This window comes from Bombus flavifrons, chromosome 14 (genome assembly GCF_040668555.2).
Source record: "Bombus flavifrons isolate JBK064 chromosome 14, iyBomFlav1_principal, whole genome shotgun sequence".
Classification (NCBI taxonomy): Eukaryota; Metazoa; Arthropoda; class Insecta; order Hymenoptera; family Apidae; genus Bombus; species Bombus flavifrons.
The window spans coordinates 5,363,854-5,379,529 of NC_138455.1; the positions used below are offsets into that span (position 1 = coordinate 5,363,854).

General features: G+C 33.9%; 3 protein-coding genes across 9 annotated transcripts; 2 read left to right on the top strand and 1 right to left on the bottom strand.

Annotated features, from left to right (window-relative positions):
* Nucleotides 1-474: 474 nt before the first annotated feature.
* On the top strand, nt 475-4,161 carry LOC138187228 (uncharacterized). Of its 4 annotated transcripts, none has more exons than XM_069127800.1 (6): nt 475-675; nt 807-960; nt 1,014-1,193; nt 1,278-2,382; nt 2,811-3,059; nt 3,130-4,161. In XM_069127800.1, the coding sequence occupies exons 4-6, from the start codon at nt 1,722-1,724 to the stop codon at nt 3,858-3,860; spliced, it is 1,641 nt and encodes a 546-aa protein (XP_068983901.1). In that variant the 5' UTR covers nt 475-675; nt 807-960; nt 1,014-1,193; nt 1,278-1,721; the 3' UTR covers nt 3,861-4,161. The 4 variants fall into 4 exon arrangements, with proteins under 4 accessions (XP_068983901.1, XP_068983900.1, XP_068983899.1 ...); XM_069127799.1 differs by having other exon boundaries at nt 807-935; XM_069127798.1 differs by having other exon boundaries at nt 807-911.
* Nucleotides 4,162-4,502: 341 nt separating this feature from the next.
* Nucleotides 4,503-7,384, top strand: park (E3 ubiquitin-protein ligase parkin). Its single transcript, XM_069127803.1, has 8 exons — nt 4,503-5,009; nt 5,119-5,320; nt 5,454-5,814; nt 5,886-6,087; nt 6,156-6,311; nt 6,395-6,517; nt 6,591-6,675; nt 6,752-7,384. The coding sequence occupies exons 1-8, from the start codon at nt 4,752-4,754 to the stop codon at nt 6,859-6,861; spliced, it is 1,497 nt and encodes a 498-aa protein (XP_068983904.1). The 5' UTR covers nt 4,503-4,751; the 3' UTR covers nt 6,862-7,384.
* Nucleotides 7,385-7,423: 39 nt separating this feature from the next.
* On the bottom strand, nt 7,424-12,566 carry byn (T-domain transcriptional activator brachyenteron). Of its 4 annotated transcripts, XM_069127792.1 has the most exons (7): nt 11,732-12,566; nt 9,806-9,901; nt 9,320-9,563; nt 9,034-9,187; nt 8,718-8,915; nt 8,028-8,620; nt 7,426-7,933 (listed from the first exon to the last, which is right to left on the bottom strand). In XM_069127792.1, exons 1-7 carry the CDS (start codon nt 12,037-12,039, stop codon nt 7,913-7,915), a joined length of 1,614 nt encoding a protein of 537 aa, XP_068983893.1. In that variant the 5' UTR covers nt 12,040-12,566; the 3' UTR covers nt 7,426-7,912. The 4 variants fall into 4 exon arrangements, with proteins under 4 accessions (XP_068983892.1, XP_068983894.1, XP_068983893.1 ...); XM_069127791.1 differs by having other exon boundaries at nt 7,424-8,620; nt 8,718-8,780; XM_069127793.1 differs by lacking the exon at nt 11,732-12,566 and adding an exon at nt 10,365-10,553 and having other exon boundaries at nt 7,425-8,620.
* Between the last annotated feature and the right edge of the window lie 3,110 nt (nt 12,567-15,676).

Below are 15,676 nucleotides of genomic sequence, written 5' to 3' on the forward strand. Positions count from 1 at the left end.
AACAATTAAATAAGGTTATGCTATATTGTACAAATCAATGACTTATATTGGCAAATTAATAACATAATATTTATCAACTTTTCAGGATTCAGCGACTTAACAAGTACTTTTTTACAAGCCGTGACTTATACTGACAAATTAATAACACTATGTATCTCAACTTTGCAGGATTCAACGCTTCTACAATTTTATTGCTAATAATACATATTATTCTCGTATACGATATGAAGATTGTTTACTTAAAGTTTGAATTTTACAGGGCAATATTATTAAATTTTGTTCTCAATAATCAATTATTGACAAAAAATTTGCTACAAATCATGTCACTGAAGTTAGAAGATTTATTTTTTATACAAGCTTAAATTTCAAAGATGAAATCAATAATGAACTTATAATAGTTTCATCTAAAAAATTTTCTAATTTAATTTTTTCCCCAGATTTCATTCATATTACTTTCGCGTATTGCGAATTTTCCTTCCACGGAAGTTGGACCATATCAATTCGATGCATCGATAGATTAACCTCCGAAGAATTTCTGCAATAATCTTGCGAACAGTTTATCCGAGATGAATCATTCTGAAAATCGCGAAAATTGTCACATATCCACGCAAATATTTTAGTTATCGCTCTTCTTTAGTAATTTATACATAAACATTGTCTCTTAGCATTTCCCAGGTACAAAGTAAATACGTTATTCACAGTCATGAAAATAAGTGTTCTATTTCAAACATAATCATTTAACTCTGTCATACTTAAATACAGAAACAGTTTCCTATACGTTTCTTATATCTAATACATATTTACAGGTCAAATTTGAAAGACTTTACACTGGTAACAGTCCCTAGTCGTTTGCAGACATTAAAGCCGGAAACAATTAGCATTCACGACTCTAAAAACGCAAATTTTGTAACGTTTGTGTTTTTCACTGTTAGATAGTAAAATTTTAGTTTTTGAAATTTGGTAAAGTATCATACTTGAAAAAGTTTAACGAATACAGAAATCTTCATTTGCAGAAGATTAATAAACACGGAAATATTGAATTGTGAAAATTACGAAATTTTGAAATTTTGGATAGCGAAGAAATCAAATTTAAAAATCATGAACTCCGAACAACCACTGAATATAATATTAATTTTGTGCAGTGAAGAACTATGAAATACGACAATTTTGAGTTGTGACAGTCTGTAAGTTTGGTAAGTTTCGTTTGTAGAGAATTATCGAATTCGGAAATCTTTAATTTTTGGGAAATCACAGAATACAGTGATCTTTGATTACAGAACTCATCAGATTAACAAACTTTATTTTGTGAAAAATCACATAATTAGAAATCACTGAATTATCAAACTTTCAATGAAATCACAAAATTTAAACAATGTTCAAAGTACCTTAAATACTCCATTAAAATTTTCAAGAAAGCCTAAAAATTAACTAATTGGGATACTCAAATATCTAATTATTTTCTCGCCTCTTTAAAAGTACGACAACAAGAATCCTTTATTCTCGTGCAAATAAAACGGAAGAAGAAACACGATATCAGAGAACCCCTTCGAAGGTGAATCACACAGGTATCTCATATACAACCCTCTCTTCAAAGCTATAGCAACACTTCCGGGTGATATCGAAAGCTATCAATGAACTCTGTTCAAACGAAATAAGTGATATACTCATGAATCAAATATTCAACATATCAAAAGATATATCATCATAAACATACAAAAAAAATGTCTTCTTCGTCTGAGAAGCCACATAGAAGACACACTGTAAGTACCTGCAAAAGAAGTTTGAATTTTTGTAGTACACCATTAAAAGGGAAACCTAAGCGGCCAAGTAGCATAAGCATATCTGGAGTTGATTCCAATCCTTCCTCGGCAAAAGAACAAAGTAAAAACCAAATTTTAGTTAGAATTTCTGATGGCAAGCAAAAGAGGAAAAAAAGGAAATTGCAGCAAAAGACATCGAAATTAAAAGGATCTGTGAGAGGTAATCGTGAGAAAGAAAAGAAGAAAGAAACAAGAAAAAAGAAATGCAAAACAAAGAAATCGATTGTAAAGGTAGATCCTAATACAGATTGGGAAACATGTAACGAAGATTCCCGTCTACCTGCAATTAACAAATCAACAGAGAAATTTTCCCAAAAAGCTACTTCTGGATCTGACAGTAGTGTCTTGTTTAAAGACTTAAGATCGCCAGAAAGGATTCGGGAAGCTCCTTGTTTTGTCGAAGATCGTTTACAGTCACCGATTTTGCTACCGCGTGCATGGGATATCGAAAGTCCAGAAAGACTTGATTTTAAAGAGAATGAAGGTAAACTTCCTGTGAAAGATTTACCTTTTTCTTGTCTATTCGATGATTCTGATGACGAAGAGGATGCATTATGTCTAAGTAATTATTTTATATTAATATTGATATCTTCTGTTTAATGATATTAGAATTTACTAATGTAAAAATTGGGAGGCTTTTTGGAAAAAGGGTCCATAAGAATCTTTTATCAACTATTGATATGTTTCATTTGATAATACCAGAATCTAGTAATATTAAAGTTGGGAAACTTTCTAGGAAAAGAGTTAATAAGAAAAAATAGTAAATTGAGTAAATTGCACTAGAAGTTTCATATGTATAAATTGATACTTATAATTTAAAGAACTTCATTCCTTTAATGTTTATAAATTAAAGAAAAATTGATAAGTAACAATTCAACTATTTAATAAAAGACCTGCACTTGATTAAACTTAAAAGCTCCCCAATTATTTAAGAAAACAACTGTTTCTCCTAAGATATGTGTATTAATGGTATATTATAACGTTTTTTAGGAAAAGAAAATATAGTTAATACGTATCTAGGTCTCGGAAACAGGGCAAAGGACAAAAATGATATAAGAATCGAGAAATGCAAGCAGTGGTTGATCAATGTATCAGTTCCAACAACATCAAGTGATGTTCTCTGGGATGAATTTGTTAAAAATAATTATAAAGATATTAGCAGGTATCTTGTACCAACTGGTAACACACAAAAATCACGAATAAAGAAATATAGGCAAACGAGCAACGGAAATGAAAAAGGTATTAAAATATTAACCTCTAAATTCTATTCTGCCTAAATATTAATACGCACATAAATTAATAAAACCAGATGAATATTCTATAATCCAAAATGATCATGAAGAAAGATCTATTTTTAAAGAGGTTAAATCAGAGTTGCCTGAAGATATGGATATTGTGCGTGGATATTGGGATAAATCTTCGCAAAAATGGGTTCGAGTTCGCTATAGACCCGACGTGTACAATTTTCTTAATAATAAAGAAGATAATTTTGGAGGGATGACTCTAAATCAATTTCTTCAAAAGTGCAGGGATCAAAAAGAACAAGTAGATGAACCAGAATCTTTTTCTAGTTCTCCTCCTAGTTCTCATTCTAGATCTTCTTTTAGTTCTTGTCCTAGTTCTCCTCCTTTAATATATTTGCAGAATACTAAAAAAAATGTCAAAGATTTAAAAAGCAATTCGAATAACAAGAGAAAAAGAACAAAAAGTTTTCTTGATGATTTCGAATCGAAGAGATCCAGAACAACAATGGCGAATGTATCAAATTTGGAACTGCAAAGGATAAATCAAATACGTCGATTCGCGTTACGATTAAAGAAGAAGAGAATGATGGTTGACAACGAAATACCTTCAACTTCAAAAGATACTAATTCTGATTATAGAATACGTTCACTGAAAAGAGTGAGTAAAAATGAAGTGGATGACAGAGAAAAAGATAAAAAAAGACTAAGACTGATCAAACTGAAAGATAAACCTACGATTAAATCGATAGAAATATTAAACGGTGTAAAAAAATATAAAGTGGCCAAACAAAAGTAGTGAATCTCATAATTTGTATTTAAATACTACGTGCAAACTATAAATTTATTTATTTATACAATTATATATTTATACTTAAAGAAGATTCAATATTATAGAATATTGAATAATTTATAATTTGCGATATTTTTTCAATGTTATGAAAATTGCGAAAATTGTAAAACTTTTGCTCGATCTTTTTTGTAAATTATGAACTATTTTTTTGATATCGAATTTGTGTTGTGTAAATTATATGTACGTATGTATAATAAGTATCTACGCGTTCGATTCAAAGAAAATATAGTATTCATTCTCGTATACAGAAAAATGATTTTTAATGATTCCTATCCTCTGTTTTCATTACTTCCCTAAATTTATTTTAGAATTATTTATCTGTTATTTTCTATTATTAACTATTATTTTGAAAATTTTCTTACAGTTATTTACATAATCAAGTAAATTGTATTATTCACTCAGAAGTAATCGTAAATTAATTCGATTTTTATATTTTTTACAATGAGAGAAATATATTCTTTAAAATTGCATTAAATTTGTTATAAAATACACACATATATATATATATATACAAATGTATAAAGGTAATAACAGATAATAGATGCTGCGAAAGAGGTTAAATCACAAACATATATATGACGCACTTGAAAATTTCTTATAAATCTTGACGATTGAATTTCATAGAATTTCTTAGTTATCCATATGGTTGAAGATGTCGCAAGATTCATTTTATTGTCGTTTCATTTCGGTCCACGTCTAAATTATGCTATAAATTACAACACTTTGATCATCTTGTGAAAATACTTGATTTAGATTTCATAGTATGTTTTCGCTGACGCACTCCATCCTTTTTCTTCTTTAAAGAACATCAAAATAAAGGAAGTTCGCATTAACGGTATGAGTTTCTTCTTTGGCTTCATACGGAATGTGTTTCTTAAGATGTTACAACTAATTTGGTTTAGTAAACGAAAATTAACAAATTCATTGAGTATATACGTGAAAACCAATACTGGAAATACATTCCCCGTTGATTTGGACCCAAAATGGGATATAAAGAACGTAAAAGAGATAGTGGCATTTCAAATGGGAATATCACCTGAGGACATAAAAATAATATTTGCAGGGAAAGAGCTGCATAATTCAACGATAATAGAAGTAAGCCTCATGTATTTTCGAAGATAACTTATTCCCAATACGTATTTTTAAAGTACAGTGCAGTTACAAGTATGATAACCTCACCCCTTAATCAAAGCTTTTGTCATAGGAATGCGATTTGGGTCAACAAAGTATATTACATGCAATTCGAACTTCATCACATAGGTTAAATAAAAATAAAGGTACTAACACCATTGACGAGTCTTTAGAAATATCTGAATTAAATGATAGCGGAGGAAAGCCAATGAATGAAACTCTTACCGATTTACCATTAGATGAGTCAGATCCACAAGAAAATTTAACCATGGAAGGTAGAATAATCGTAGCCTTTTAAAGGGTAAACACAAGTGGTTAAAGCGAATACTAAATAAATATGACTAGCATAAGATGACTAGTTATGATTTTATATAAAAATATATTATTTATTTTTATATATTTTTATAGAGAAACATGAAAATCCAGCACATTTTTTTGTATATTGTTCAACACCATGCAAAGCTGTCACAGTTGGTAAATTAAGAGTCAGATGTGCAACCTGCAATAGCGGAGCAGTTACGGTAGATAGAGATCCTCAGTGTTGGCCAGATGTATTACAACCAAAAAGAATAACAGTTCATTGTGAAAATGATTTTTGTCCAGCACCCACATTTATATCCAGTGACACTGAATCCCAAGTTTTATATGCACGTTTTTATTTCAAATGTGGGAAACATGCTAGTTTAGGAGAAGGAGACGAGGCTGTTCCTCTGTATCTTATAAAACCAAATTTAAGAAGAATACCTTGCCTTGCCTGTACAGATGTTAGGTGAATAATTTGTTGACCTTCATATCAGCAAAAAATAATTAATAACATTTTCAAACATAGGTTATTTATAGGGATATGGTCTTGGTCTTCCCATGTGAAGCTGGCCATGTAACTTGCCTTGATTGTTTCAAAGACTATTGTTCAATTCGTCTAAGAGAACGTCAATTTCAATTTGATGACATGAAAGGATATTATACGCTTCCATGCCCAACAGGATGTCAAAATTCTTTCATTCCAGAAGTACATCATTTTCATCTTCTTACCTCTGAGCAGGTACTTTATATAATAAATATACAAGTTTCAAAAAGTCTTTAAATATTAATTATTTATATATGATATAGTACGAACAGTATCAGAGATTTAGTACAGAAGAATATGTTTTACGTGCTGGTGGAGTTTTATGTCCAAGACCAGATTGTGGCATGGGCATTATACCAGAATCTCCAGATGATGATAGTGAAGAATGTAGAAAGATTCAATGTATTGGTGGTTGTGGGGTAATTATGTATAGATAAAATATTTTATGAAGTACAAAAATTTTAAATAAATCAAAATATTAATAATATATTTTTATGTTTAGTACGTTTTTTGTAGACGATGTTTACAAGGCTACCATTTAGGAGAATGTGAATTACAACCATCTGAGTCTTTGAATACAATACATAAATCTGGGTATTCAGTTGATCCAAGGAGAGCTAACGATGTATGCAAAATATTCTCCTTATATTATATTTATTCGTTAATCAAAAATGTCATATTTATGATTTTTCGTTTAGGCAAAATGGGATGAAGCCAGCAATAAAACTATTAGAATTTTAACAAAACCTTGTCCAAAGTGTAGAACACCAACTGAAAGAGATGGTACCTTAAAATGTTGAAAAAAGAAATTAAGATGTTTAATAAATTTTCTATTTGATACTCACATATTATTTTCTAGGAGGATGCATGCACATGGTTTGTACTAGAGCTGGATGTAGTTACCATTGGTGCTGGGTATGTCAAACGGAATGGACAAGAGATTGCATGGGCAATCATTGGTTTGGATAATTTATAATTATTTATATTATAAAAATATAGAATATTATTTCGTATAAATATAAATAAAGTAGAAGAATTAGAAATACAATCATTATTACTATCGTGAATTATACTAGTCGATTATACTAGTCAATTCAAGATAGTATGTGGAAACGAATTTTGTAGGATTGTTGGTATCTTTTGAAGTGAGAAATAACATTTTGGTCCTTTTATCATTGTACTATTTTGTAATTATATAAATTATGAATTTATTAAAATCTTGTTTGCTCTGTAAAAACTTCGCTGTGTATGAGTCTAATTAATCATTGTATGTATATATAACAATTATAAATTTGTATATAAATTTTAGCGAGTTGTTACGAACAAAATGTAAAAGTGCCTTCTCTTCATTCTATTTAAGAAATGTATATACATGAGCATTTGTTTATGAATAGATTATCGTATATCACAACATGAACAAATCATCTCACAACTTCAGAGTACTCTTTTTAATACCGAGGAAGGTATGTAAAATGGTATATATACGTTTACTGTATTTTATTATAACGATTATGTTAGCTTTAATACATATTATCTAAAAACATCAAGACACGGTTTTAGGACGGATTCATTTTTCAGAAATTGACATTAAATTTGATTAGATAATTACAAAGTATGTAAGTAAGTAACTAATTTAACAACCTATTAGATTAATTAGTCTCGTTATTCCGATATTTTTATTTGTGTGTTCGCGATATTTATTTCGATGTTTCTCTTTGTATCTAATTTCTATATACCTATCAATAATTTCAATCATATATATCTCATTCGTATTGCATACAACAGGATACTGTGATTTAATACGACTTGTTCATACTTAGTCACCTAACTATTAAAACAAGTATAGAAATTATCAAGTAGCAACTCCATATCTTAAATAAAATTATTTGTATCACATACAGAAATCAAATTGCTGTAGTTTGTGGTGCAGGCGGTGGTGTCAGTGGAGTCCAAGCTGCAGCTTGATGTTCGTTATTCGCAATATCCGAATCTTGCCGGTGATGTCTATCAATCACCGTTGTCAAATATCTCCTGTTTTCATCTGCCTGTACATCATTCAACGTATCCGTGTTTTGTTCAGAATAACTAACAGATATATGATGTTCCTTAGAAGGAGTATCATATTCGACACTAACAGGTGATACTGTTCCAGTTTGTTGAATTGGTTGCATGTGTAACATTTGAGAATGGTGATGCTGTGAGTGACGATCAGGCGTCGTAGATTGAACTGGAGAGGCATGATATTCGTGAACATACTCGTCGACAGAAGGAACAGCATCTGTTCCATTTGGGTGTAGAGAATGATGTAACCCTGTATGAGGAACTGATGTATAAGATGACATCTGGTGATGTAAATGTAAGTTTAAGTTCAAGTAAGATTGTTGTTGCTGCTGTTGTTGCTCTGACAAAGTTGTAGGATGAATCCAAGCTGAAGTATCGGTGCAATGACTATGCTCTTGAGGGACAGAAGATAAGTTTGATGGTACATATAGAGTACATCCTGTAGCGGTGGTTGGAGACGCAGTTCCAACAACGCCTCTACTGAATACCGCGTGAGAGGATGAGGTTGGTGACGGTGAAGGAGACGTGGGCCATTCCTGCGTGGGCGGTAGACAAGCTGGATTTAGGTTCTGCAGGGATTCTGGACTGCGTGGTGACCAGCCTGGTGCTGCTACATACGCTGTGGAATGCAACAGTTGTACTGAGCCGTATGGATCTGTGCGTTGTTCTGTAATGATTATTAATTTCCAATAATATGAGTATTACATACTTCTTCTAAAAATAAAAAAAATATTATAAAATTAATAACTGAGCTAAGAACTCACCATCTTGAATGTATTTATGTCTAAGAGCGTAAGGTGTCGATCTGCAGGTATTCCTATGGGCAGCTGTAGAAACGGTACAAGAATTAGGGAGATGGTTATTGACCGTCACTGACGCTTGATTTTGTGCGGCCGCAATGGCCGTGGCTGTGTTATATTCGTATCCCATAGTAGGTTGTGGCAAAAACCAAGCGCCGGTGTCTGTAATTCATAATTCGATATTTCCTTAAATATTTCATCAATTATGATACTTTATCAATTATCATGTATTTAATTAAAATTTTAGATAATATTAATAATTCGTAATCAACTAACTTACATTGCGGATAGGTTTGCGGATCGGCAGGTCTTTCTTTAGCATCGAGGAACGCTTTCGCGAAAGGATTGTATTTAATTTTCAAATTTGTGACTTCTTCGTTCTGGTAAGCTGTCACCGCTATGAATTGCGTCTCAGGATAACGGTAAGTCAACACCTAAATATCATTTCCATATTAAAATATCTCCAAATGATAGCCCATCATAATTCCAAATTTTCTTTATATATCATTTTTATAATTAGTATTATAATAAATTACAAACTGAAGAAATGTATGGAATATTAGTACCGTTCTTTCCTCCACCGCGTCTACACGAACTAGATGAACTCGAGGTTCATATTTGTGTAGGGAGTTTAGCATAATTTGACCGTTTCCATTGGATTTGTTTGTCAGCTTCACTTTAGCGAACGATACCGCTTCTTTCATCCAATGAGATCCAAAATTTGGACTCTCAGGATGGATGTAAATCGGATTTGGTGGGGCCACTTCCGCTTTTCCGCCTGGGACCCATTCTCCGTTAACGTATTTCCATCTATCAATAGAATTTTGAAAATTTTTAAACAATACAGGCAATTCAAGAGGCGACAAACAAATAATAAGATTTTTAATATTTTAAGAAATATTTCAGCGTACGCTTGAAACTAGAAATTATGCATATTAACAACGATTCTTTTCTCAAACTTGAGAAATTTATTAACGACACAAGAACATGATTGAGTCTAAAATGATCCAAAGGAAAGAGACACAACAGAGTTCAATTCTGCACTTTGTTACCTGTGTGGATCCACTTGAACGAATTCGAGAAGAAGAGTGTACATAGCTTTCGGTTCCAACCCCCTTGCAACCACTTTGACTACAGGAAACATGCGTCTGAAAGTAAAACCGAAGACGCAAATAAAGATCATAGTTCCATGAAGGATTTTTATTAGCTGCGTGTTCCCTTTATCTTTAACTAAATTTAATTCTTAATGGTACTAGCTACCATAAGACGTTTTGTAAAGTGATAACGAAAGAAGACATCTAAAAGAAAAGCAGGAATTTTATAAACACTAATGAAAGTAACACTGAAGGCGGCGGACAGCAGAAGAATCGAGCCGCCGGCAATAAAATTTTACGATGGCTACAATCCTACGTAAAACATTCTCCCATTTCTGCTGGTGTACCTGGGAACACTGATGTCCGCGCACGAAAAACGCGGTCGACAAACTGTAATCGTTTTTAATAATATACGAATCATAAAAGTAGCCGGCCAGGACACGTCGTGGCGAATATCTTTTGATCTACCGACCGAAAAAGCATCGAAGCTACTTCCTCTACTCAAATTTGTGCTCACCTCATTTTTCACTTGTTCGATTCGAATATTTTTTTTTTTTTTTTTTGGTAGAAAGAATGTTGCGTATCGTGATTAAACCGTGGATTTTTATGCATTTATGGGAAATATTTAAATGCAAAAGTGTTTAAAGTTTAAATACCAAATGGATATAATATGTAAGAATCTACAAGATATTCATAGTAAATTACTCGTTATAACGCTTCCAAGATGAAATAAATTTCTATTTAGGTATTTGTTCGTAAAGATATGAATTTGCATAATATTTTGCGGTTTAATTATATGACACATATATTTGATTATCGATAATATTTGTATAATCTCCTAGTTCTAACTTCAATTTTACGGCGTATTCAACAATACGGCGTCGCAGAAAACTAAATATTTTAGTTATCCAGATTTATTAATTCTTAGAATTTTGGTAGCAAAGGTGAAAATCATAATTGTCGAGATTAAAATTTTAAGAATTTCGATCTAGTCATATATTTCAACTCTTCAAAGTTCAGTTTCAGAATCGATCAAGTTCTATACTTCGCTTTATTCTCAGTCGCGATACGTTTTCATGACTTGAAAAGATCCAACTAACTTTTTACAACAACGAACGCAGGATATTATTTCGTAAAAAATGGTAATGAACTGATTTACACCATTATGATTCTCAGTCTTCCAATTGATCTTAATCGAATTTTAGAATCGACGAAAAAAAAAAAAAAACGAAGATATGTAAAGAATCGGGAAAAAATATTTGTTATCGATCAAGTTTTCCTTATCAATTTGCATTCGCGAAAGAGACTACGAGTAGCTTGTTGAATTGGAAGGGAAGACTGTTATCCTGTTCTCGAAGCAAACATAGAATATTCATTCGCGTGAATCATCTAAATCTTCGTAGCATTTTGCAATGATCCTTTTTTCCATTCCACAAGCGGCATTTTTTTTCTCTCCTTTTACCCCGGTGTATATGAACTATTATTTTTACCTTCCAGCTTGTTCGCACCGACACTCTAATTAATACATTTTTACGCGCGACGGAGAGCCATCTTTGCTTCGGATCTTTCAGCCAGCGGATCCTTCGAGCTTCTCAAATGTGAAACCTATGATATACTATTTTAAACTTGCAAGTGACTCATCAGTAAATCGTTTATACTTAATGCATCAATGTTTTTTTCCAGTTGACAGTTGCCATAATTTCATTACAAAACAGAATTTGAAAAAAACCATGACATCAAACAATAATCTCCGTTGCAAGAGAAGAGAAACGTTCGCGGTGAAATCACTACTTCCTTCGCTAAGTTTACTAAGTTTACTTCTACTAATTATATACATGAATATCTTAATAGGATTCCTAGAAGTTCCACAGACCATCCACTCACCTTCCATTTTTCGTAACAATCATTTCATTGGTCAAACACTGGAACTTGGTCCACAAATCTCTGTCCTCGAGAGACAAAGAAAGAGGCAATCCCTGATTTCCGCTGACAGTCATGGTACCAAGGTTCTGTCCCGAAATCACCGTCCTCTCGTTGCTTCTCTCTTCGTGGTCCTCCTCGGCAGTCGTCCGACTTTGTCTCCCAGCGCTGTTCCGTTCCCTTCCACGATCTTCGTGCACTTCCCTCTCGCGATCTCGTTCACAACAGGATGACCGTGTTGGAGAACCAGGTGTAGCCGGTGCTGGCTGCATCTTCCCGTTTCTTTGACGCCCAGAGCTCGTTCCTCGACCTCTGTGACCCGAGCTGCGACTCGGGAGAGGTTCACCAAAAACACTTCTCTCGAGCTTTTTCCTTTTCTACTTCACAATTCAGTTTTCAAAAGAAAAAGCGTACAATGTCAGTTATTCTTCGATCCGATACACACATATATATATATGTATATATGCTTAAATGTTTATTATTATCAAACACTATTTTCTAAATCAATCAAGTCACTATTGCCAGATTTGACGAAGACACAAGATGAAAGACGAAAACGGAAGATTAGTGGTAATAGAATACAAGCGAAACTGTTCTTTCCTTGAAACTATATAATCCAGTTCGATTTTCCGAATTAACGATCGTCAAGGATGAAAGAAGAAGAAGAATAGAAGTCGAGGGCGGAAGAAGAGACAAAGCGTCGAAAGAAGGTTGTGAACAAGGATGGAAAATCTATTTCTCGACGAGACTATTCGGTCCCGCGGCCGCGTGGCCGTGCTCGTAACACTTGGGCGCGATATTTCACACTAGTCGGCGAAGACGAGCCGAACACTGACTGCTGACATATCATCGTCTCTGTTCGACGTCTTTTTCCTCTCTGTTGCCACGATGGTAACCGTCCAATCGATGCCTGTGCACGGTTCTCCTGTTCCTTGGGTGCTAATTAAACTCTAAATTAGGAAAGCTCCGGGGCAGCATGGCGGACCCTCGATACCTCCAAGGCGAAATCGTCGATTGGCCACCAGGATCCATGCTTCGTCAGAGCGATTTCACTGGCGGTTAGATTCTTTTCGAAGATAGAGGACATTGGTTGCCGCCTTTCCTACGTTTCCTCAGCCAATCCATGCACGGGACCATTTTACGATTCCACAACGGTTGGTCGATCCTCTCGAAAGCACGAGGCTTGCCAGTCCGCCCACGCGACAGTCGTCGACAGTCGTCTTCGCTGGTACGCGCGTTCCGATCACCTGGAGCTTGCGATCCACGCATCGGTCTCTCTTTCTTCATCGTAAGATTTGTTTGCTCGTTCATCGTACGATGGTTCACGGGTTTCACGAGGTGTCTGCCGATATTTTCTTGAAATTCTATGATCGAAGTGCAGCCGGGAAAATAGCCGCCGATTAAATAGATCAATCAAGAATCATTGACGAGGAGTCCGAAGATGATAATCGGATTTGAAGAACATCGTGGTATTTGTCTTCCGGGTTTCCAACGTGTTACAATATCAATGTGTTACTCGAGATTGTGACGTTCGGCGACACTTATCTGAACAAGATCATCGACAATTTGTTTGAAGAAAAGAAGAAATAAGATAAGCTGCATAATGGTAATTATGTTTTAGAATAATTGGAAGGTTGTTAAAACAAAATGTAGTTACCATTCGTTAAATCATCATTGTAGTACATGTCAGCTTGTTCATTTCCATTTTACAAAAGAAATATTAGTTTTAAATATTTTTTTATCTTTTTAAATGGGGCTTATCTACTAATAAGCGCAGCTGTGTTTTGTTGAGAATTATTCGTTTCTGGAAAATGTCAGAGGAACGTAGCTGCAAGGCGAAACAGTTAACCATTTCGACGGACAGACAGTCTGACTGACCATTTCGAGTCAAATGACAAAAATCAACAGCAAGTTACGTCCGACTGGCCTATGTATCGCGAGTAGATATTTGAGCAGGACCGTTTCTTGTTTGCTATCGTGCGCGGTTTTGGCTGGTAAAGTAACCATTCAGCCCTGACTGATATTTGTCCTAGTAATTTTGTGGAGGGAAAAGTCGCGATATCGGCGCAGCGAAGCCACCAAACACGTAACGGAGAAGTTATCTCTGTTAAACGAACACCATCTAGCCATCGTCGATCCTTAATTTGTTCAACGGTTGCCTGTGCACTTCGGTTATTAGCAAAATCGATGCCATGTGACGCCGACTTTCAAACAGAGGCGAGGAACGGATATTCCATTTGCAGTTTTGCCATTTTGAACATTTTTAATATTTCTAAAATTATCAAAGATCTTTGGATTATTGAAACACGTAAGATAGATGATTTCTGTACCAAAGTTCAAAGAAATCTTCCATTTTCGACCTAGAATAATAAATTATTTCAAATACTGAGAAACTTGAATAATAATTGAATAATTTGAGTGCATCCTTTCCAGTGGATCCTTGATCAGAACACGTCTCGGCTAATGAAGATGATTCTTATACCAAAAATTAACGAAGAAATCTTTCTTCGGTTTGTAAAATTGATATTTTCATGCGCTAAAGAAGCGGCGAATAATTTCGATATTCCTTGAAATTAGAACGCACATGACCAATTACTATGGGTAAAATAATCATACCAAAAATTAGAGAAGAAATCTTCCATTTTCAGTCCAGGATCCCAAGAATTATTTTCAAACGTAATATCTGGAAAGACTAAAAAATTTGTAAATAATTAAGTATTTGCTAAAACGTCCAGTATGACGCATTTCTGGGTTACTAATTCCTATTTATAATCGTTTTATAGCTTTATTACGCCTTATGTCTAATTAAACAACAGAAAAGTTACCGATACTACATCTCACAGTTGCAATTCCGGGTTTCAGATGCATCAACGGTGGCAATAAAAAAAAGAGACGCTTTATCTCGAAAATTTTACAAGATGTTCAACGTCTGTACGACTCGTTTACGATATGGATATCCTGTCCGTCACTACCTGCCGGTTAGGTAGCTCACCTGACGGATTGGGAGGTCCACGATGTTCGTCCATCGCTTTTGAAGAATGCCGCCTTCTCCTGGCTCATCTACAATAAACATCCACGATTACGATCACCGTGATAAACCATCCACGGATGGGTTTTTGTTCCTTTATTTACAAATTGCATTCTACCGAATCCTTACACATAAACGGAAGCGATCAATTCCTTTTACCGGTCACCGACAGCTTCAAACAACGCTTTTCCTTTTTTTTTCGTTTGACGAATGAAATTCGAGGATGAATTCATTTTAAAATACATAGTGGAATTAATCTTAATCCTAGTGTAGCGGCACATGAGCGTAGAAAAAGTCAACGGAAAATTCGAATCTGGGAGAGACTCATATTACAGTGTCTTTGAATCCTAACGATTGTTTTACAAAGTCTAGTCATAGGAACTTTTAATTTTTTGTGGTAACGTCCATCCATATAAATGTATGAACGTGCTCCCTAGGACAGGCGAATTGTTATCCTTTTTGCGATCGGCATAAGAGTATTGAGCGAGCGACGATTACAACTGACTCACTATCTCTTCTACTTATACGAATTTTAATACACTGACTATTACAAATTCATCCACTCGTTTCTTATCAAACAATCTACACGTTTAAACCACCTCACTAGTTTTAGTCAAGGGACGAAGATATCTCAGGGAAGAGTAATTATTTTTTATTTTAAGATAAGTAATATGCACACATGTGCGATTGTTGAGTATTAAAGTAACTATTTGTAAAAGAATTTATTCACAACGGTATAGTAATTCATTAGATGAGCTGTTCAGAAGCCACATTGATCAACTTCATAAACTGAAGCCTAGAAAAAAGTGACGATGTTTTCTTAAATTTATTTTGACATTTTTTTCTTCAGAATTGAACATTAATGCTGAACTTATGTACTT